Source organism: Macadamia integrifolia, chromosome 10 (genome assembly GCF_013358625.1).
Source record: "Macadamia integrifolia cultivar HAES 741 chromosome 10, SCU_Mint_v3, whole genome shotgun sequence".
In the NCBI taxonomy this organism is placed as follows: Eukaryota; Viridiplantae; Streptophyta; class Magnoliopsida; order Proteales; family Proteaceae; genus Macadamia; species Macadamia integrifolia.
The window spans coordinates 1,844,758-1,869,476 of NC_056566.1; the positions used below are offsets into that span (position 1 = coordinate 1,844,758).

At 40.4% G+C, this 24,719-nt stretch overlaps 1 protein-coding gene across 1 annotated transcript; it reads left to right on the top strand.

Moving 5' to 3' along the window:
• The first annotated feature begins 16,674 nt into the window (after positions 1-16,674).
• On the top strand, positions 16,675-20,221 carry LOC122091200 (protein FLOWERING LOCUS T-like). Its single transcript, XM_042661046.1, has 4 exons — positions 16,675-17,200; positions 17,321-17,382; positions 17,637-17,677; positions 19,836-20,221. Exons 1-4 carry the CDS (start codon positions 16,985-16,987, stop codon positions 20,072-20,074), a joined length of 558 nt encoding a protein of 185 aa, XP_042516980.1. The 5' UTR covers positions 16,675-16,984; the 3' UTR covers positions 20,075-20,221.
• The last annotated feature ends 4,498 nt before the right edge of the window (positions 20,222-24,719 follow it).

A 24,719-nucleotide genomic window follows, 5' to 3' on the forward strand; every position in this document is an offset into this window, starting at 1 on the left:
CAGAAGAGACGGGAATACCCAAGCCGTGTACATGCACCTATCATAAGGCCATGTACAGATAAAGTAGTTATATAACCGTATATTAAGGTGCATACGTATATTACATCGTATGCCAAGAGTGAGATTCACATCGAGGGCCGAATTCTGTCAAAATCCCAAGTTTTGGCCCTCAGGTGGGCGAACAGGTGGGCGCATCCACCCACCTGAGTGACCCACCTATGTGAATTACTTAGTGTTTTAAAGAAGTATATATATAGCATTTATTTTCTTTTCTTCCTCATTTATGACACTCGGACGTTGGTGAGAAGAGTAAAGAGGAGAGAGAAAAGAAAGGAAAGAAGAGGAGAAGAGAAGGAAGAGGAAGAAGAGATAGATGTTAACGGCGTCGAGGCATGATCTTCCCATTCCGACGCCGGAAGAGTGATCTCCAACACTAGATCTACGTTTAAAGGTGAGCAAATGTTAGGTTCCTTAAGCCTTCACCATACCCAAGTAAAACCCTTGATTCGGGTAGGGTTTCTTGAGGTATTGTAAATCCCCCTTGAAATGATGAATCTAAGGTTTAATAGATGATTTATGTGTTGATCTTGAAGGATTTGAAGAAGTATTTATGAGGTTGGAGAAGCATTGTGGATTTGAAGTAATTTTGAGGTTTTGAAGGTGTTCTTGAGCAAGAAGGTAAGATGGCTTCCCATCCCTTAAATCTAACCTAGATCTAGGTTAGAACCATCCTATAAGACCTTGAATGTGTAAAGAATGGGTTTGGAAAAGCCCCATTTGAATCCCCAAAGATTGGGGGAAGTTGGGAAGAAACAACAGGTTTCCCGCCAAGATCGGTGGGCCATCTGGCCGGCCTGTGGGCATCCGCCTGAGAGGGCAAGGCCCTTGGGCATAACCGGCGAGCTAGACCGGTGGGCCAACCAGTGGGCCACCCTGCCCGTCGGTCTTAGCAGACCCCCTGGCCCAATCGACGGGCCAACCGGCGGGCCGACCTACCCGCCGGTCCAGACTGGTGGGTCTGACTGGTGGGCCAGATAGGTGGGCTGTCTTACCCACGTGAGAGGCTCCAAATGTGATTCTTACGTCCGATTGGACCCAAATCGGATGTGTGACCTTCTTTTAACGTTCTAAACATGATTTTGTCATCGGATCTTGTTAATTTTGATCCTAAGATGGTGAAATACTAACCCTGCTCACTCATGTTAGGTTCACCAAATCCCACACTTCCCGCATCGAATCTCACCCGTACCGAGGGTGAATCCTTGTACACTACAGGTAAGTGGGGAAAAGACTTTTGGCCTTGTTTCAAGGCATTGTTTGGCATTCATTTAATTGTATCTAGTCTAGTCATGCCATTATGAAAATGCTATGTAGATTAGTCATCCTCACATGGTTATGCATGGGTGTTGTGTTTATTTTCTAAATGCCAAGTGATAATATGCTTCTGTGATGAATGTTGACATCATTGTGCATGATGCATTAATAGACTAGATGTCGTAGTCGGCTTGGAAACGAGTGCATCGGTGGCCCGTGGTATAGGACGTGGTGGCACTATGCAATCGTACTATTGTCATATAGGAGCATGCGACTTAGGATTTTCACCTTCCCGTGCTACGACCCTTCCTAACAGGGGTTAAGGTGTTGGGTTACCATTTGGGGGGAAGCAGTGGTCGCGGTTGTCGAGTCACTGTGGCGGTTAGACATAACCCCCGGCGGGTCATTAGGACAGTCGGCAACCCCGATGGTATATTCTAGAGGGCCAATCTTACTGCTTTTAAATTGTTGGAGTCAGCACCTTTAATTTTAGTCATCTACTTTTCTGTTGAGAGTCGGTGGTCGGCATGTTTTTACTTTTCCTAGTACTCACGGTGGGCCTTCTCCGACTGCCCTATGGGCATATCGCAGGATGGAGTTCGTGGCTCGTACCCGGAGTATACGCGCACTGTGGTCGTAGTAGCACTAAACCAAAGACTTAGTAATGTTGCTTAGGTGGATGTGATTTAAAATGTATTGCATAGCATGTAGTGCATATGATTGTGTATTGTTGTGTGGACTGTTGTGTGGTCCATCTTTTCACTTACTGAGCTAGTGAGCTCATCCCACGTGTGCACCTCTTTTTAGATAATTTTGTAGGTCATCCATCTGAAGAGCACGGGTCGGGTCCCACGGTTGAGTTCTCTGAAGAGGACTGGTGGGCCCTTGAGGAGTTAGAGCACGACACTAATTGCTCAAGCGAGAGTTGTGCTGTGGGACCCCAGTTCTGATGCCGAGCTGAGCTCCACTTTTGAGGCCGAGCTGAGCTCTACCATGTGATGCCGAGCTGGGCTCAACCCTTGATACTGAGCCGAGCTGTATACTCTGATTTTTTATGGTTTCCTTTATGTACTTGATATGTGAATTGTACTTTTATTGTGTAAATATCATGCCTTTGGGCCCACATGTATATAACTATTGTATCACAATTCGGGTATCAAGTATTATAGGAATATTCACAGGTAAACTAAGGGCCTGTTTGATAACATTTCAAGAAACGCGTTTCTGTCGTTTCTGTTTCCAGAAACAGCAGAAACGGAGCAAAAAGCGTTTGATAAAACTGTTTCGTTTCACTTATTTTTAGAAATAGAAATAGAAATTTTTACTTATTTATGGTTCAAGAAACGACCCAGGCGAAACAAGTTCAACTTGTTTCGCCGTTTCTGGAAACGACTTGTGGCAATTTTTTCACTGGTTACCATCGACTTCTAAAAACATGACTTATCAAACACCTTCAATTCCGTTTCTGTTTCTAGAAACGAAAATTTATGTTTCTGCCATTTCTTGAAACAGAAATGGCAGAAACGTTATCAAACGGGCCCTAAGTCTTCCGCTGATCTGATAAGCTTTTATTAGTTGTGTGTATGCTGTGGTGGAATACTGTATCTGTTGATCCTGACAGGTTTGGGTTAACCGATGTTAACCCGGTCACGAGCCCGGTTCTGTGTGAACGGGGTGTGACACTAGTGATGGTAGCTTCGGCTTGTGGAGCCGGCACTCAAGGGAGGAGGTTATGGGATCAAACCCTATCGTACGCATTGTGTGTATGTGTGTTTTCTTATTCATTCTGTGCCCCCCCGTGGATTGCCCAGATGATTAGGGCAAACTGGGGATTGTGTGGATTAGGCGCACGGTCTCAGGTTTGATTCTCTATCTGTGCATCTACGATTTAAGTGGAGATCATGACAATGGGTTGCTGTGCTAGTCTTCCTGATGATTAGTCGAGGTGCACGTAAGCTGGCCCAGACACCTTGGTTTAAAAAATAAATAAATAAAAAAAAAGGTGGACTACTATAAGTAGTCACTCTATGGTCCTTACAATTATATTACGTGATACAAAGTTACTCACAAAGATATGGGAGAGATCTATGAGGGAGACTGTAGAAACCCTAGAGGTTTATTCATGGGACCTATCTTCAAGCGCGAGGAACTTAGTTCATGATTAAATCTTGTGGAGGTTTCCCAAATTGCATTATATCTATGATTCTGCTCCATAAATAGTCTCACTAGTTCATGTTCTTTCTTAGTAACAACTCTCCACAGATTGTGCTTGAGGGGACGATTCTTCGGTGTTTTTTCCAACAATTGGTATCAGAGCCTTTCTTTTTATGGTTTAGAACCCTAAAATCAAAAATTTTAGGGTGAAAAAAGTATGTTCTTAAGAGGGATTTTAACGAAAAACGGTTATTGACAGAATTTTTTTTACTATTAGAACCCCAATATTTTTTTATATGAAGGTAGAGGAGGTCAAGACGGTCAAAACCATAGGTGGCACGCCATCGACAAACCCTCCACGTGCCACCATGAGCGTCGGCATATGCGAGTGACAGCCACGTGTGGCTTGGCTTTTGGCAGGTCATCGTTAGGTTAACCAGGTTAGGGTTTTCGAGTTGGACTGGGTTAACTTGATCCTAGTTCAGTTTGACTAGTTGACCTGATTTGGGTTTGATCGGTTACAGAACCCAATCAAGCGGTTGAACCATGATCTGACCTAGTTCAATGATTGTCTATTGAGCATTGGACGACCTGACCTAGTCTAAAAATATAGGTTTTGATCTGATTGGCCTGATCGATTAGATCCGTCCTGTTCAACCTGGTTTGGTTCATCCAGATTAGTCCAATCTGATTTGTTTGATTTAGGCCAGTTCAAGGAAAACAAATCTTTTAAAAGAACTAGGGTTTTATGGTAGAAACTTTGAATTGACTGTACGAGTTCTTACTGATGAATTTTTTGATGCAATTTTTTTGTGTTGGTTTTGTGCTCTTTGATATGCAATATAACTATGTTTGGTGATCATAGAGATGTAATTTTGGAAAAATCTACAGATGTGGACAATTTTGACCTATTCTGTTAAACTGTTGTTAAATCAAGGAATTTAAATAAAACCTTAATATATCTTGGTTTGCATTCTAGTAGTAAAATGTAGTTGAGGTCTTATATTAGGCCTTAATTTTATCTGTAATTGTTTTGATTAATTACGGTTTGTTACTATGCTTGTATACTGTGTAATAAACTTATCCCACATATTTAACTTGCCTGTGTGGTTGCAAACTATTGCAGTAGGAATTGATGGAACCGACCATATGTCACACCCCAATACCTATTATGGGATACCATCGGTGTGAGTAAGATGCTTACCTATCTTACACTTCTACCATAAACTCTGATAGCGGTACCTTAACATTCACAACCACACAACACCGAACCATAAACATAATAGCAGCGGAATCAAAGTATATCATAACGGATCATAATTTAAAATGGGAGAATCGTCTAATGATACTGTATATCCATAACCAAGTTATTCATTTATAATTATCCAAGACTTATAAATAATGAGCCCAAATGAATACTAATATCCAGTTCGGTATCAAAGTAATCAAAAGTAGACCATGCAACTCAGGGTGCCGTTTATGCACAGTGGTCATAGACACAATTTGGATCATGCTAATTAGAGGGGGAAAAGATGTTGTCAATCCTGTCAAAAACTGGGGCCAATGTGGCAAGCAGCTGATTCAAAATATAGCCAATTATATGTTGAATGAAATTACAATTATTGAGTGGGGGAAAGGCTTGGCATGTTACAGTTTTAGGATAATCATCCAACAAACATGTATAGCATGGTAGGATAATGAGAGAGAGAGAGAGAGAGAGAGAGAGAGAGAGAGAGAGAGAGAGAGAGAGAGAGAGCAATTTGAAGTTTGCTAATTTATTATCTATTAGCTATTGACCTTTGTTGATCAATGTAGCAAGTCTCTCTCAACATTAATCAAAAACAGAGATAATAATAGGTACATCATTTGTACCGCCTACCTTGGTTGAAGCGGATAACAAACAGTGAAAAATACCTAGCTTTGGCCATCTTGATGACAAAATATATGTTATGGGAGACAATCTGCAACACATCTTGGGCTTTCTTCTAGACATCTAGATTCTCCTATTACGGATAGTAACTCTATCCTATACACAAGTGACGTACTCCCATGTAATTCTGTAGATAAGGGATTGATCAAGTCTAATCTAATCTCCAAGTGACCTGTGTTGATCAATAACTTGTAGTTTATCATTTATACTTCTACCAATTGTAAACTCTTGATTGAATGACTCCTGCCACATCATTTACCTTCTTCCCATTAAGCTGGACTGATCCAATTATCTCCTATGAAACCTCTCCCTCCTTCATATTCATGATTTATTTGGGTATGTTGATGGAACCTTCCCTTGTCCACCTAAACATCTCCCCACCTTCAAACCACCACCCCACCCACTCCATCGGCCATCAATCCGACCTCCTTATGGCGTCGTCAAGACTAGCTCAGACTTAGCTGGATTATCTCCTCTTTCACAGCACAACCCAGGGCCCACATCGTTGGATTTTCTTCCTCTCATACTGCCTGGTCAACGATTGCTCGCATCTATGCCTCTCAATCCCAGGCTGGGGTAATACAGCTCAAGTACTAGCTCTCTCAACTAAAGAAGGGCACTCCCCCCTTGGCCAACTTTCTTCAACGTGTCAAGGAGCTCGTTGACAACCTAGCCATTGCTGCTCATCCGATTTTCTAAATCAGATGTGATTCTTCACATCTTGCGTGGTCTTGGATCTGACTATGCTGCCTTTGCCACCTCGGTCACTGCTCGCCTTGATCCACTTTCCCTAGATGACTTTAATGGCCTTCTTCTTACCTAAGAAATTCTCAAGGAACAATGGTCATCCCCACTTGATGTTCTTTCCACTGAGGCAAATTACATCAATAAAGATTTTGCTTCCCCTCTTCCAATGGTAGCTCCAACAAGGGTTATAACCACAATCGCTTTAACAATGGTCGCGGTCGTGACACCTCTTCTTAATAGGGTTCCAACTCCTCTCAGCAACCTTCTACTCACTCACCATATCAGATCTATGGCTGATCCAACCACCCTACGCTGGCTTGTTACAATCGTTATAATCCTAGATGACCATCAACAGTCCACTCCCCCTACTGATCGTCAGGCTCTTCTAGCCACGCCAACATCGGATTTTAACCCTGCTTGGTATTCGGACTCTGGAGCTACTCATCATCAATCTTGGAAATATATCTCTTAGTGCTCCCTATAATGGCACTAATCAGGTTCACGCTGGTAATTGGGCATGGTTGCACGTCCACCACATAGGCCAATATTTTCTCCCTTCTCCTTCTTGTTCTTTTCATCTCCATGATATCTTACATGTTCCTCACATTACAAAAAATCTTTTATCCGTTAGCCGATTCACTTCTAATAACAATGTTTATCTTGAATTTCAACCAACCTATTGTTATGTGAAGGAACCTCTAATGGGGAGAACCTTACTCCAAGGAACACTTACCTTTTTCCCGTTGCACCAGCCCCTCCTCCGCCACACCTCCTCATTGGTGAATGGTTTTCTTCCTCCATTTGGCATGATCGTTTGGGCCATCCCTCCTCCGCCAACCTTGGCATCATTCTTTCCCACTATTAGCTTCCAATCAAGATGTCAGTTGTCTCCCTTGACTCTGTTGCTTGCCGCTTGGGCAAAGCGCATAAGCTTCCTTTTACTTGAAGTCACAATGTTGCTTCTTATTTCCCATTTCAGTTGATATATTTGGACATTTGGGGTCCCTCCCCTAAGCCCTCGTTTCAGGGTTCTCGTTATTATATTTCATTTATTGATGATTTTAGTCATTTTACTTGGCTTTTTCCCCTCTCTCATCGTTCGGATGCACTCTCTACTTTCATTGCCTTTTACAAATTTGTTAAAAAAAAAATTAATTGCACTATCAAGACATTCCAATCTAATGCTGCCCTTGAGTATTAGGCATTTGATTCCTTTTTTAGAGAACATGGCATACTCCACCAGTATTCCTGCCCCCATACCTCTGAACAAAATGGCTGGGCAGCGCGTAAACATCACCATGTGGTGGAGATCGGTCTAACTTTACTAGCTCGTGCCAATCATCCAATGGACTTTTGGGAATCGACTTTTGATATTGCTACTTTTCTAATCAACAGGCTCCCTACCCCTGTTCTCCAATCCCAATCCCCTTTTCAAGTACTCTATGGAATGGCCCCTGGCTACTAGGTTCTTCGCACCTATGGGTGTGCTTACTATCCCTAGCTTCACCCATATAATAAATAATAAGCTTGAGCTTCGATCCACCCAATGCATCTTCATCGGCAACAGTAACCGCCACAAGGGGTACCAGTGTTTTTCTCCCTCTACTGGCCGCACGTACATTTCTCGGCATATTACTTTTGATGAGAGCACCTTCCCCACCATCCTTCCCCTAGCCTCCACCCCCATGCCATCCCCTTCATCGGCTATCCTCATCAATGATAGACCTACCCTTTATCCATGCACATCGTCCTTCCTAGGCCCCAACTCATCCTCTCCACCACCCGAACTTCCCTCACTTTCCTCACCCCCTCAACTACCAGGGTCACCGCCCTTGCCTCCAACTGTTAAATCCCCCACTGTGACCTCTCACCATCCTATGGTCACCCGCCTCTATGCCGTTATCACCAAACCTACCACCAAGCTCACCCTTCTCACCAGCAATCCCATTCCACATGCCTTCCTCTCCACCTTACCCCCCACCAATGATGAGCCCACTTCATACACTGCTAACAATAAAGACCCTCACTTGCGGGCTGCTAAATGAGTGATGAGTTCAATGCTCTCATAAGCTTGGACTTTGGTGCCTTACCATCCATCCATGAATCTTGTTGGAAAAAAATGGGTGTATTGGATCAAACGACATTCTGATGGCATAATAGCCTGTTACAAAGCCCGCTTGGTAGCTAAGGGATTTCACCAATGGGAAGGGGTCGATTACTTTGACACTTTCAACCCTGTAGTCAAATCCACCACCATTAGAGCCGTTCTCTCCATTGCCATCTCATAGGGCTAGGTGCTTCGCCAATTGGATGTTAAAAATGCGTTTCTTAATGACTCTCTTCAGGAATAGATCTATATGACACAACCTCAAGGCTTTGTGGATCCCAACTACCTTATGCATGTTTGCTACCTCAAACGTGCCCTTAATGGCTTGAAACAGTGTCCCTGAGCCTGGTCCCATCGCCTTGGCTCCTTCTTGGCCTCTATTGGGTTCACTACCTCATCTTCAGACAGTGCCTTATATGTACGCCTCTTCTCTAAGCACCAACTTTATATATTAGTCTATGTTGACGATATCTTAGTCACTGGCACAAGTTCAATTGCAGTTCAACACATTATTACTACTCTGGGTAATGAGTTTTCCATCACTGATTTGGGTGATCTTCATTTTTTCCTTTGCATTGAAGCAAACCGGAACACTGATGGGTTGTATCTCACTCAATCCAAGTATATTCATGATCTGCTTTGCAAGGTCAAGATGGATGGTTCCAAACCTATGCCCATGCCTAGCTCTTTTGCTACCTTCTCTAGTGCTATTGGCTCCCCCTTTGATGATCCAACTCTTTATCAGAGTATAGTGGATGCCTTGCAGTATCTCACACTCACTCGACTAGATATTACCTTCTGTAGAGCCCTGCTCCATAAACCTGGTTTATTGACCGGTTGGTTGGGGTTGGTCTTACAAGGTCTGAATCGAAAAGGGTTAACGCGAGTGCCCTATGGTGTATGATAGCAAGGGTGATGTCAAATGCGGGGTGGTTGGACAAGATTGATCCTGTACTCGATATGATTCGCACGCTAAAGTCATGCCCTTGCACGTATTATAAAGCCATGTACGAATAAAAAAGGCATGAGATCTTATTGGTTGATGAGAACTTAGTCCAGGATAGGTGACGGGAGTGAGATATGCGTAAGAACCCATTTCCCACCAAAATACAACAAGATTGGCCTTGTTTCGACCAACTAGTGGGTGGTCACTTGTAGGTGCGAGACCCACCAGTGTGACCCACCTGTAGGGGAAACATGGGTCCCAGCAAGCCCAACTAGGGTGAGCACGTGTATTTCGAGTTCCATGTCATAATAAAGTCAAGTGTGCCTGATAATGCTGGCTATTTCGGCTGGTATCACGATTTAATGCATTTTGGTCCATAGAGGGAAAAAACCAAATAATCCTTAGTAGATATTGACAACCCAAGGTATAAATAGCATTTCTCTCTCTCTCTCTCTCTCTCTCTCTCTCTCTCTCTCATTTATGATTTCAACAAAATTTTGGTGAGAAGGGTAAAGAAGAGGAAGAAAAGAGGAAGGAGAAAGGAAGGAAGAGGAAATAAGGGTTTCCCCTTGATTTTTGAAGCCGCATCTTACCTTTTCGTCATCGAAATAGTGACCAGTGCCTTGAGATATGTGTTTTGAGGTAAGTAACGCCATAAAAAAAAATATTGGAATATGATGAAACCCTCTTGTGTGTGGTCAAATCAAAGGGTTAATAGAAACCTTATATGATTTCTTTGAAGGTGTGAGAAAAGAAACTAAGATTTAGAGGTGTTGTGGTGACATTTTGAGTTGGGAAAGAGGATCTTAAGTTTTGGGGTTCTTGAGCCAATGTCTGATTTTTCTCCGCAAAACCTTTATGTGAACTTAGATCTATGATATATTCAAGTGGATAAAGCCTAAAATGTGTTAGAAATGTGGTCAAACAACCCCCTTGGACTCCCAAGAGGAGGAATGAGGGAGAAAAGAAGTTTAGTAAAACCTGCTGAACACTGGTGGGTTGCACCGGCTGGTAGTCAGACCCACCAGTGTGACCCCCTAGTCTTACCTGGGCTTCTGAGCCTATAGGCGGGTAAAACCGACAAGTACCTAGACCCGTTGGTATAACCCATCAGTCAGGCCTGGGCTTCTGGGCCTTGGTACCCACCGGTAGCACCCACCGGTTTTGGGTTAGCCCCGGGTCCTACCTGCAGGTAGGATCGACTGGTACCAGACCCACTGGTAGCAACCGCCGGTGTGTTTCTAGGTTCTGTCTACCTGGGCAGTCTGCATAGGTGGGTTCCCCCACTCACCTGTATGACCCACCTGTAGTCCAAATGAACTTTGTTTGAACTCAAACTCATCGGTAGCTTTCTTCGCGTTATTAAACGTGTCGTGACATATCTTAGTCATTTTATAGTTCCAAAATGGACATATTCTAAGTTCTTTACCTATGTTAGGTTTCGAGACATTTGTCTTCTCACATCGGATCTTACATGCACCGTGTGTATATATTATTGTACAAGAATAGGTAAGTGGGGAGAGGAAATTGATCTTAATTTTGGGAATGTTTATTGCATCATCCTCATCTAATATATATTGTCATGCTATCTATGAATGCCATCTTCATGCATTTGTTTGTCTACTATAGGATGCATTTATGAACTGATATGTGTTATCTTGAATTCCAAATACTTGTTTCTTGCCTCGAATTATAAATATAGATTTATTAAATTGTTAGATGATGATGGTGAGTTGGGCATGTGATAAATTGATAGACTAAATGTTGTAATCGGCTTAGAAATGAATGCATTGGTATACCGTGGAATGAGATACGGAGGTACTATGTAGTCGTACTATCTCATAAAGGAGCATGTGATTAGGATTTAATATTCCCTCCTGCTACGACCCTTCCCAATAGGGGTTTAGGTGTTAGGTTATCACTGGGGAGAAGCGTCGGTTGCAAACTGTCGTGGTGGTTAAAAATACGCTCAGCTGATCATTAGGACAGTCAATAACTTCAGTGATACATTCAGAGGGCCAATCGTATTACTTTTATTTTCTACTGTGGTTCAGTCATGATTTACATTCCTGCTATGGTTCGGTCATGATTTACTTTTTTGAGTGCTCACGGTTGGCCTTCTCCGACAACCCTATGGGCGTATCACGGGATGGAGAACGCCTCTCGAACTTGGGACATACGTGCACTGTGGTTGTGAGTAGTATGTAACCTATGACTTAGTAATGTTGCTTTAGTTGATAGACTTAAAATGAATCTCATGCATATAGTATCATTTGATTTACAATTGCTTGTGTGAGTCTTTCTTTCCATTTACTGAGCTAGTGAGCTTACACCTTGTGCACACATTTTTAGATGATTTTACAGGATTCCCAGTAGGGGAACAGGAGCCGGGCTCCATTGGTAAAGTTCCAATGGGAGATTGGAGGGCCACAGAAGGATTTGATCACAGAGTTGGATGCCCATGCGAGAGTTGTGTTGTGGGGCAACAACAGTTATCACTAAATGCAGTTCTTCTTTTTTATTCTTTTGATATATATACCCTTTTTGTGCTCTCGATAATTAAATTGTTATTTCTTGTGTAATTATCATGCCTACGGGCCCACATGTAAATATACTATGTATAACAATTCGGGTATCAAGAGTATATGGGGATTTACAGGTGTTTATACATAACAAGACTTCCGTTGAATTACGTAAGTATATTTCCTTGATTATATGTGGCATACTGTGTTGTGATTACTATATCAGATGTTCTTGGTGGTTTTGGTTTACCCGGAGGGAACCCGGTCACCGGTCCCGTTCTATGTGAATGGGGCATGTCACCTTCTTTGTCAATAAAGTCTATCAGTTCATGCACTCTCCTAAAACAGAACATTGGGTCGTTGTGAAACGGATTCTCCGTTACTAAAAGGATACCATCACTCTTGGTATCCACATCCAGTTTTCTTCCTCTCTCCAGCTTCATGCATATATTGACGCCGACTGGGCTGGCTGTCCTAATTATCGACGGTCCACTAGTGGATATTGCATATATTTGGGCCCCAATTTGATATCCTGGAGCTCCAAGAAGCAACATACCATGGCCCATTCCTCCACGGAGTCTGAGTATAAGGGCCTTTCCAATGCTATAGCTGAATTACTGTGGCTGTATTACTTGATCTTGGAGTCTCTTCTCCCCCTCCCACTGCTCTATTGTGATAACATTGGGGCTACTTACCTAGCGGCCAACCTTCTCTTCCATGCACGGACCAAGCACATCGAAATCAACTATCACTTTGTCTGCGAACAAGTTGCCACTGGTCATCTCTGCATTCAGTTTGTTGCTAGCCCGGACCAAATCGTTGATATCATGACTAAAGGGCTGCCTGCTTAGCGTTTTTACGCTCTTAGGGACAAGCTCGCTATCCGTTCACAGCAGCTTCACTTGCGGTGGCTTATTATGGATGGTAACTCTATCCCGTGCACAAGTGACGTACTCCCATGCAACTCCTTACTCCGATGTAATTTTGTAGATAAGGGACTGACCAAATCCAATCTAATCTCCAAGTGACCTGCGTTGATCAATAGCTTGTAGTCTTATCACTTGTGAACGACTCCTACCAACTGTAAACTCTTGTAAGTAATTGGTTATATATACAATGACTCAACCCTATCATAAGATAAGGGAACACAACACTCATGTCTCTCGAGGTCTAATCATTCTATATTCTCCTTTTGGAGCAGAGATACTACAGCACATCTTGGCCTTTCTTCTAGACATCTATATTCTCCCTTTGGAGCAGAGATACCAAGAGAGGAATGCAGTCTTTTATCTTCCCTATTTGCTCAGCATGTGCTTCTTTCAATGACAACTTATGTAAGATAAAAACCAAGAAAAAAAAAAGGAGAACTAATATTGATAAGTAAACTAAATGAAATTATGAAAGATATAAACTGTGGCAAGATAAAGTGATATATGAGGATTTCATATAGAAAATATATATAACAAAATATTTTTCGTAAAAAGAAAGGAGGTAGAGAGTTTCAAAAGGAAAAGAAAAATGAAAAGGAAGAAGACTTTTTTAGTAGAAGGGGTCGAGGTTTCCGACCAATTAATAAAGAAACAAATTTTTTTTTTAAATATTTAATCATATAAAAAAGACAAAGGGGTGCCAAAAAAAATAGGAAAAATAAGAAATAAGAAGAAAATTAATAATGAAAAAGATAAGGTATTTAAGTAAATAATAAGGGTAAAATAATAAAAAAAAAGATTAGACACAAAACAAAAATACATGCTTTATATATATATATATATATATATATTAAATCATCAATAATTTAGAAAAGAATCTCACTGATGAAAATATCAAGTTATAGTTTACAAATTGTTGATCTTGTAGTTCAGGCTGAATCAGACTTGTAAGTATTCAGAGAGTTCATGGGGCTAAACCCCTGCACAACTAGTCATAATCGAGTTGGGCTTAAGCCTGACACTTTTTACCAACCAGGTCGGACTGGCTTGGACTCGATCGGGCTGGAATTGACACCCCTAAATTGAGGCATGCCTTTCCCTATTTACATTTTACAAGACAGTATTTATGCACACAACTTCCAACTCGACTAAAAGATCTCAAAAATGTTAGTGGGTCTCGTCCAGGTCTATGGCCCCTGGATGTGGACCTTGCTGAGATGACATGAGATGACCATCTTTTTCACTTTTTCACTAGGGCTTGGACGGTTTGTTTTTTCAGGTTGTAGAATAATCAGAAAGTGGCAAGTCATTATAACAGAGCATATCATATCCCAATATGCTTTATATGGGACCCTGAGCCTAGGAATATTAGTGGAACTCTGAGTCTAAAGATAAGATACCAAGGACCGACAAAGTGAAAACGTATAGAAGCTTCATCAAGATTTGGGTTTGAAGTTTTAACTTGAACTTCTACTTGTAGAGTTTCAGTTAAGATTCCAGAGACCCAGGCACAAAATTTGGTTCAAAAAATTAAAGTGTAACATGAGCGGGTTCAAGCCACAAGGATTTTAATGCATAGTATCGGGACCGGTTTTAGTTTCTGCCAATATCGATAGTGATACTGATACCGTTATAGATCAGTTGTATCGAATTTTATCGAACTTTTTCCCCTCAAGATATCGATATGGGTTTTTTTTACTATTTTTCCTTTCACTATTTCAATACCCCAAATACATTATCAAATAGATACACGATTCGAGGGTCGACCAATCTAATCTCAATACATTTTTTTTTTATGAAGATTTGTTCCCAATACCTAAAACCATGAAAACAAGCTAGAGTACATCGTCATCATCATCTCTCTCTAATATGTGCGGTGAAGGCAATTGAAATTGGCTTTGGGTCTCTCGATGGGGGGGGCTTATTTGGTAATATGTTGTATAATTTTGAAAGGAACACTAGGATTTAATATAAAATTTTCAGAAAAATGCCAATGTGGGGTGGAGATTTTTTTACTTTGTCAAGAAAAATTAGGGACCCAAAAGTAAAAATCAGTGTCCTGATTGGTGATATCTTGAGTACAAAGATAGATATTAGAATATCAGATAATCTTCATACGAGCTTCATTTGGTGCAAATCCATGCATTAGTATCCCTTCCAATAGGAACAAAGAACACCTAATCTCAAGAGAACTAATTAGCTTCTCCTTGCACTAATCAAGCTCAATATTGTGACCCATTGCAACAAAATTAATAAAGACAAATATGATGATGATGATGATGATGGACTTTAACACATATAGGTTAGCTCAACTTGAACACATAATTACCTGCCTCAAGTTTTGTGCCTTCAGATGATAACTAATTATCTGTCTTGAAGTGAGCTAACTTAGTATAAAAAAAAAATTAAGAAAAAAATAAGTAAAATATTCTAATTTTACATCAAAATTTCAATTTTCCATGCATTTGGGTGCAAATTAAATTTTTATTGGAACATACACATGGCTCACATGCATTCTACGACAAGGGAATACATGACTAGGGGTGCAAGTTTGGCCCTGATGGCCCGAACCCACCCTTGGCCCACCTTGATCCCAAATAAGTACCGACCCAAAACTTTTGGCCATGAGGGCCTGCCCGACCCTGAGTCAGTGTCAGGGCGGGTAAGGGTTGATGTCTTTGGCCCGCCCAGCTCACCCTGAACCCGGCCCTGATTTTTTTACCCTAACTTTTGGCCCGATCCGGCCCTGATTTTTTCCTCTGATGTTAACCCTGGTTGTGACCCTGATGTTAACCCTGAATTTAACATAATTTTATATATTGTTTGACATTAAGTCATTGACACCTCAAAACTGCTAATATATCTTCTCACCGATCTCTCTTGTTTTTTTTACTAAGAAACTTGTAACTTTGTATTTTTCATCCCCTTTTTGTTGAATATTTTATATTTTTAAGTTATTTCATATTTTGTAGGGTCAGGGTATACCCAGCCCTTGATGGCAAACCAAGGTCAGGGTCATCTCGGCCCAACCCTGAAAAATCAGGGTCAATCAGGGTTAGGGCCAGGGCCATCCCGGCCCGACCCTGAAAAATCAGGGTCAATCAGGGCGGGTAAGGGTTGGCTGAACCCTAAAGGATAGGGCTAGGGTTAAAGTTTTGCTGCCTTGAGTCAGGGTCAAGGCGGGTTTGGGCCCAATTAAGGGGACTTAGGGTTGGGCTAAGGTTTTAAGAAACCCAGCCCAACCCGACCCTGTTGCACCCCTATACATGACAGACACCTAGCTGCGCATAATACAATCTAGGAATCTTTTTCTTTTTTACAATTCATTTCAACTAAACGGACAAAAAAAGAGAGAGTGACGTAGAAAATAAGAACTTGAAATGAATGGAAATTACTAACATACAACCACATAATTTACAGAAAGATTTACATGGTTTGGCATGATTGTCAATGTCCACGATAAGTAGAGATTTACTTTACTTCCAATAAAGAATAATGTTACAACTACTTTTTTTACACTCTTTTATATTAAATATGGAAGAAAAAAAAATCTTTGCTTTAAATATATAACGAAACCTTATACAGGTAATTTATCGAAATATTCAAAATAGTTCTAAAAATTTTCCTTCAAACATATAGCAAAATCCCATACAGGTAATTTATTGAAATGCTCATATAGTCCAAAAAAAATTTTTCTTCGAACATATAACAAAACCCCATATAGGTAATTTATTGAAATACTCATACAGTCCAAAAAAAAAAAAAAAAATCTCGAAAGTTGACGCCCGAGAACCTTGCCATGAACCTGCCAGCTTGCTGAGACCCTTGTAACAACAATAACGCACAATATGGGCTGATCCTCTGAACCTCCAGGCCTCGGGCCTTTAACCACTTATAGTAATAGTCCTCCTTTGTTGTAGTGTTACAGCCCTTTGAAATCCGTCCACTTCACCTTGCAATGGAATACAAGACACTGAAGACATCATAACCCCAACAGGAGAGAGAGAGAGAGAGAGAGAGAGACCTGTAATGGCACATTAACTGTGAGCATTTTGACTCTCAAACTATTCCTTGACCACAAGAGAAGTTTAATTACAGATAATATGTACTAAGACTGAATGGCCTTGTTAGAATATCTACTTCCTTTACCTTTGCAATATGGAAAAGAAACAATAAATTGGCCATAGTATGGTAAAGAAAAGTAGGTTTCAGGAAACAAACTAAAAAGGAGAAGTTATCATATCCCACAGTATATATAAATAGATACAGCCTCCTCTTCTTCACTGGACGACCATCTCTTCTCCAACCCATTTGTATCTTCTTTTGTTGGACATAATGCCAAGGGATAGGGATGTTAGGAATATTAGGGATCCTTTACTGGTTGGTGGTGTGATAGGAGATGTGCTGGACTTTTTTCATAGAAAAGTATCTTTGAAAGTCACCTATGGCTCAAGGGAAGTTAGAAATGGGTGTGAACTTAAGCCCTCAGTAGTAGTTAACCAACCTGTGGTTGACATTGGAGGAGATGATCTCAGAAATTTTTATACACTGGTATGTCTTCCTTCATTGGTTTCATGCACTACAGAAACTGATTAGAACTTCCTTCACTGTTAATTTCAACACATTTTCTGCATATGGTTTGTGGTTTCAAGTGGTTTCTTTATCTTGCAGATCATGGTAGACCCTGATGCTCCAAGCCCAAGTCGCCCAACCCTAAAGGAATATTTGCATTGGTTATCCTCTCTCTCTCTCTCTCTCTCTCTCTCTCTCTCTCTCTCTCTCTCTCTCTCTCTAAAAGGAGAGGTGTTAGGAATCTTCTACAGATCAAGAAGCATGAAGGCTACCCATACCCATGGCTTCAAATCTAATGACTTTTCACCTAAAAAATAAAATAAAATCTAATGACTCCCAACATTGATTACATCAGCTAACAAGTTAACTTTCTTTTCTGAAATTCTGTTAACTAGCTTCCTGTTATGGCTTTCAGGTTGGTAGTAGATATTCCTGCAACTACTGGGGCATCTTTCGGTAAGAAGCTCAACTTCTTAACAATTGAATAATAGTGTTACTTTTTTATTATTAATATTATTATTATTATTATTCCTTCTCTCTAATCCAGTAGGATAATGGAAATGGATCACCAGAGACAACAAGAGGAGTAACCTCATTAACATTCCATTATTGCATTCCCCCTAGATTTGCACAACAATGCATGACAACATTAATTTGAAAGACTTTGGTCCAATGGTGTTCTCTTAATTTTGCTTATCGACAATTAGGTTATTTGCTATTACCCAAAAAAAATAAAAAATTAGGTTTTTCTTTTTGGGATGAATAAAAAAATTAGGTTATTTGTATATGAAGTTGATATATATCCATTTTTTGGTAAAATGAAATTTATTCAAAAGAGCGTGGAGAATGCACAATTGTTAGGTCAGAAGGCTCCTTCAACTATGAAGTAGAATTTGGTCATACTGTTGTACATGCTTCTGACATGGCTTCTCCTTATGAATATATAAAAAGAGCAAACTCTAAAATACGAAGACAAGTACTAGATATCTTCAATTACCCACTGAACCACTAACAGAATTGAATATTCTAATGAGCTCTCAACAATCAGATTCCACCAAAAACTTTTCATTGGCTTGTGGTCAGGATTCCATGGCTTAGTCAAGATTTTTCTTTTTTTTAGGACCCATTGACCTACCCAGCCCTGCTCATGTTGATCTTAACATATTTACAGGTTCACACTACTCTCCTGCTATGCTCTAAAACATGTCCCCCACCTATGCACCCACCTATGCACCCATCATTTTATTATGAACACCTCCCAAGGAGCCATGGGGGAAGACAAGTCTCTTCAATCCCACTAAGTGAGTGTACCCTTCAAGTTCAAATTCAAGTTCAGGTACAAGTTCAAGGCATCCCAAACCTTTTGTTTGGCTTCTTGTTATTTGGCTTCCCATCTTTTCGTACATTTCATCAATGAAAAAATAACAGTAGTACACTTAAGAGTTTGCCACTTTGAAGCTAAAGCTATCATTAGAGACCCAACCCTATCATACCAACTAGGGGGAGTGGTGGACATTACTAATTTGGGTCATAAAAGGAACGGAGAATATGGATGTGCCCATCTATAACTTCGCTCTCTGGAGTCAGGACCACAAAACCTTAACACACGGTTTTCAATAGAAAATATTTGTATTCTAAAAAAGCTTTTAGTTATGAGTGTAAAACAGATTTTCCACTAATTTTAGTCCCTAGAAACAATACATGTGGGTCATGAAGTGGGTTTTTTCTTATTGATTTTATTATACCTTTAGAAAAGATGTAAAGAAGGTTTTGTGGGAAAATTGAAGGAAAATAGATATATATATATATATATATATATATATAAAGGTGCTAGTTGATTTATGGGCAATAGATCAATGTATAGTCTGGGGCCCCTTGCATTAGCATTGGGTCTAATTAGAGCACACACAAGGACATCAATATGGTTAGAATTTTTTATTTTAGGGTATGAGGTGATAATTTTGTGCACTCCTATGTCTAGTCGCAAAACCCACACCGCCAAGCAGCTTTCTTTTTCCCCGAATTTTAGAGTTAAATGACTCTTCCCTTAACCTTGTTGATGCTTCTAGGTTCGCTTCCATTGACCCCATGCTCCCGAATAGAGAGCTCTTACCCTTGATTTTATTATTATCTTAAAATAAAAAAAAATAAAAAAAGTCTAATAATAAATGACAACCATTTCAAGCCCCTTGACTATGGGCCTATGGGTCTAGGTTAGACCCAGACCTGTTGCTAAGTGTGCCAACCCTTGAAGCCCATTTTGTCTCTGTTAAGCTTATTATCAACCCTAGCTTAGTTTATCCACCATGATTTTTTTCATTAAAATAAATAAGGGAAAAAGAACACTAGCTGGTTGTGTGGCTCCTCTGCCTAGACACAAAGACCCATGTAATAACCACCCCTAACATTCATGAAATCAAGAATCCCATATATCCATATTGACACTCCAGCACTTTCATTGGCCCCGCACTGGTGCGGAGGTCACACAACCAAATAGCGATCTTTTGTCCAATAAATAAATAAATAAATGCTGGAAAAAAATATAATTGTGTGAATTTAATCAATGAAATTATGAGTTTTAGTTGGGAATTTTAAGTATGATTGTTGTGATCAGGGCAAGAGATAGTGTGCTACGAGAATCCAAGGCCAACAATTGGAATTCATCGATGCGTTTTCGTGTTATTCCAGCAACTCGGAAGACAGACGGTGTATGCTCCAGAATGGCGTCAAAACTTCAACACTAGAGACTATGCCAATGTTTACAATCTCGGCTTGCCGGTTGCTGCTCTTTATTTTAACTGCCAAAGAGAGAATGGTTCCGGTGGAAGGAGACCAGAATTGAACCTTCTTTGACACTTGAAACTTCAAACTTCAAACTTTAAAATTAACTAAGAGACAGATGGGTGCCTCTCTCATTTCTTCATCCTCTTATCATTTCCATATCTGTATTATTTAACTAGCGCTAATTAATCAGCTTCCACAAGAAATAGTTCTACTCTCTATTTACCATAGTTTGAGAAATGGAAGGACTTTGGCTATGGTCGAATCTGTTTTCATGCTAAAAAAAATTCCAAACCAAAGACAAGCAAGGTCAAAACCAAACAGTGAACTGAATAAAATTCAGTTCAATTTTGGAAAATAGGCTCTTATTCGATTTCGGTTTTCACATGTTGTATATTGGACAAACCAATTGACACCCTTAGTTAGGAGTACTTTGCATCCGTCCTAGGTTACGTTTTTGCATCTAGTTTACATTATTATGCATTCTATTTTAGGTTATTTCGTGTGCTTGGTTGTTGCCCATCTCTTATCTTCTTGTCTATACACAGCTTAGGATTTGCGTTCATCATATTGCATCATTATGTTCATCGTGTACATCTCTTTAACATTCTTGGAAGCACTGTTTTCGATAAAAGGTCATTTATATTAAAAGAATTTAAAAAAGAAAGAAACAAGAAAACTAGCTAATCAAGTCAAATACTCCAACATTAAGAAGACAAAACCCCTCACCTTTGGTAAGGCCAACAGCAGGGGGAAATCATCGAACAAAAAATTCATCCCAAGAGATACTAAATTTCGGGATCATCCACATCTCTAATCTAGAAGAGAAAATTTTATCAAATTGCTTTCGCGAAGAGGTAAGACGGTCAGACTTTCGGCAAGCCTGCTCCCCATTATCCTTCCTTTGCCTTTTCTTTGCTTAACTTTCTCAAAGCCATCAAGCTCTTCCCTAAATCTAGGTGTCTCATCGATAGTAGCAATCTCAGGATGCTTCATAATAATAGCTCCTCCTCAGAGAGAACTTGGCGGAATAGGTTCTACCAAGTTCTTCCCCCCTCCCCCTCAAAGATCACACAACCTCCACTAAAATTAGGGCTCCTACAATGAACACCACGACTGTCACCCCTCCCGCACATGGAAATGATCCCACCGCGAAAAGCAATCGTCTCCTTCCCACATCTAGGTTGATTTTCCCGCTCTAGACAAGCATAAATTTCTGCAAGATTCTCTTGCCTTTCTGGACTAATAGTGAGAGATCTATCTTCCCATTTGTCATCATTTTCTTCTAAATCCTCCTCTCCCGACATCATTTCATAACTAGAATTTTCTATAGACTCCCCCGATCCATCTTCACTAGCCATATCCACTCAATTAAGTCTTGTCGCACTCGACCCTTGCTCCTTATCAGTTGACCCACCTGGTTGAGCAAGATCCACAAAATCATGCCCACTTCCCTCTTAATGATCTTGGAATAGAAGATTGTCATGCACCAATATCCCTCCCTCATTTAATCCCAATCAATCCCCACCTTGAATGGAAAAAGGCTCATATCTCACCTGAGAATGGTGAGTGACAAACAATCGATCCCCAACTTGATTGGATCCATTCAAAGAGGAAAGATTATTACTAATGGGAGTTTCCATAACAGCCGCTTCCTCCACCTTAGCTGATTAATCTTCTCTATTTTGGAACACTAAATTCTCTCCCTCTTCTCCAATTGTACCATTAATGGATGGTTGATTCCCTGCCATTCTGTGCAAGATAGGATCCTCTTCCATAATAGGAGCTCTTCTAGGAAAAGAATAGTTTGAATTCTTACCCATATTGAGATCCGCCAACAAAGCATTGTTATCATTAAGGCTAGGGGTGTCAAAACCTAGCCCGAACCGATAAAACTGATTGAAACCAATCGATAAAACCCAAATTGAACCAAACCAATCCTTATTGGATTGGTTTTGGACTGAGGTATGTTGGGACCAACTGAAAATCGATCCAAACCGAACCGACCAATAACCAAACCGAATGAAACCGATAAAAAAAATGAATATGAGATTATAAATTGGTGAATTGGCCATCCATTTTTAACAATATTAGTGAGCAAATTTTTTATTGTAAGGGAAATTGTTACAAATCATATTAGGTTATGAATAGAGAAATTGAGTTGTAAATTGTAATAATGCTTCCATTGATTTCCTTGTTCTCTATGGAAAACTAGTTAATAGCTAAATGAATGATTGGATAATAGGTTTCATTTTGTGATTCCAATATTAGTTATCTTCTTAGTAATTTGTTATCCATTAGTTTCAATATTAGTTATCTTTCCCTTACAACGATAAACCATAATTTAATCATAAATTTAAAGTGTTTTTTTGGTCAAATCTTGTCACTATAAGTTATGAATGTAAGATTCATTATGGTTCAAGCCCAATAATAAACCGATCTAAACCGGTATTAATCCGATATTGAAAAACCAAAATAAACCGAAATCAAACCGGACTGAAATCGAAATCGACCGAAAACCGAAGTTCCTTAACGGATTGGTTTTGGTCTCCCTCATTCCTAGACCGAAACCGATTCAACACAACCGAAACCAAACCGAACCGTCCAATTGACATTTAGGCCATGTAAAACACTTCTTTCCAAATAATCTCCTAAATTGGAGGACCCATGCATATCTACACTACCATCTTTGGATCATGATTGAGTACCACTTCCACAATTCACATTCCCTTCCCTTGTATGCCCATTAGGTTGATGCCAATTGATCTCCTTTCCTAAGATAGAGGAAATTCAACTAGAATGAGTCACCGAGTTCACCTTGGCCGAGCCCACTAGGTTGACTCCATCTTCACTCTACATAGGTTGCCCCAAGATGCTTGTTGCTCGATATTTGGCCATTTGACGAGCATCCACTGCCTTTCTTGTGTGGACACGAGTTAATAAAGTGCCCCACTCTTTTGCAGTAACCAAACTGGCTCATTCCATCCTTGTACATAATGCATTGCATGAAAGAGAACATCTTTGATGACCTAGGCTCGCACCGCTCCACTTGAACCTTCTCAATGCATATTGTAGTCTTTAAATCATCTAGTGTGATTATTGCAAAAGAGTGGGACGGTGCGAGCCTAGGTCATCAAAGGTGTTCTCTTTCATGAGTGGAGCAGTAACCACATGTTCTAAAGCAATCGATCTCCTGTCGCCTTAGTCATCGATAGAAGCACGTTTTCATACCAGTACTAGAGAGGGAGGTCATGAAATCTCACCTAAACAAGTTTCGTTGCCGCCAATTTTTCATGAATATTGAAGTCAGGTTTCCAATGTTGGGACCTAATGTGTTGCCCTCCTAGCTTAACTAGACTTCTTCGCCAAACCTCCGCCATATCGCCCTCCAAAGAAAATTGGAAGATGATATAACCCAAGGGATGCATGATTACCCCCTGTTGCATATTCCAACCTTCTCTAGCCTCCTTCCTTAGCACATCCAATGACTTTGTTCAAAAGTTTGCCAAACTTCTGACGGATGGTTTCATAGTCTTATTGTGGGATAAAGATCCAAGTGATGCCATCTACGTGTATTGGCTCTGGTAGTGCATCAATATCCGGCCAATTCCCATTCCCCACAATGTTGGCAAAGGATTTTTTTTGTGGTGCAAGATCTTCTGGAACAAGGGAGGCTGCCACCTCTTGAGCCGCCAATGGACTCCCATCCTCCTCACCTTCTCCACACTTCTCACACCCTCTCTGCTCATACTACAGGCTTAATTCAGGTCGTGTTGCTCTCCCTCACCTAACACATACATTCATTCTTGGCAGCACATATCCAAAGGTAGTGTTCATAATGGGAGCACATGTCCGAAGGTGGTGTTAATCTTCTTCCTTGTTAAGTGTTTATAGCATTCGTTACACCTAATTGTATTAGCAATCATGTTATGCCATTACACCAATCATTCAAGGAGGTCGGTTATTAAGCCGATCGAGCAAACCGGGGTGCCTAATACATTCTCTGAACCATATACCCTAACGTGTACGTAACCTGTGGTTTGATCAATCCCTTCGATCTCTCAAAGATTAACTCAATTAAGAACCTTCAATTTCAAGATGAGAAAAAGGCCCACCCCATTTGAGAATTACTTGTATTTCATGAAAAGCTAAGGGTTTCACCAATGATGATCAACGATGAGGATTTCCTCGTCGCCTCCATCAAAGTGAATCATAACCCCTGAAGTCATGATCTTATTAAGAGCCTTTTCAATTAAAGGGTAATACGATCTTCTGCTGTTTAAAACTAACAGTATACTCACACCAGCAATGCCAGAGGAGGAGGCATAATTCGTTCAAACCCTTGGATCCATGTATAATTTTAACAAACTACAAGGGAAGGAGACGTAATTTTCACTAATTTTTTTATTTTCTGGAGATTAACACTTGGAGGAATTCCAACCAAAGATCTATAGAAATGGATGACATTAGATCCTACATGCGAATTTTGTCATTCCCGTCATGAATCAATCAGGCATACATTTATCTTTTGTGAATTCACCGGGAGAATCTAGGCTGCCAGCCCGTTAGGTTTACACACTGAAAATTTCTCATCTTCTTTCAAAATTTATCTTGTATTTGTTTAATTCCAACATTATCCCTCTCCCCCATCTGAAGAGTTTTTCAACACTTTCATTATCGGTTGCTACTTCATATGATCTCACAGGAATAAAATTCA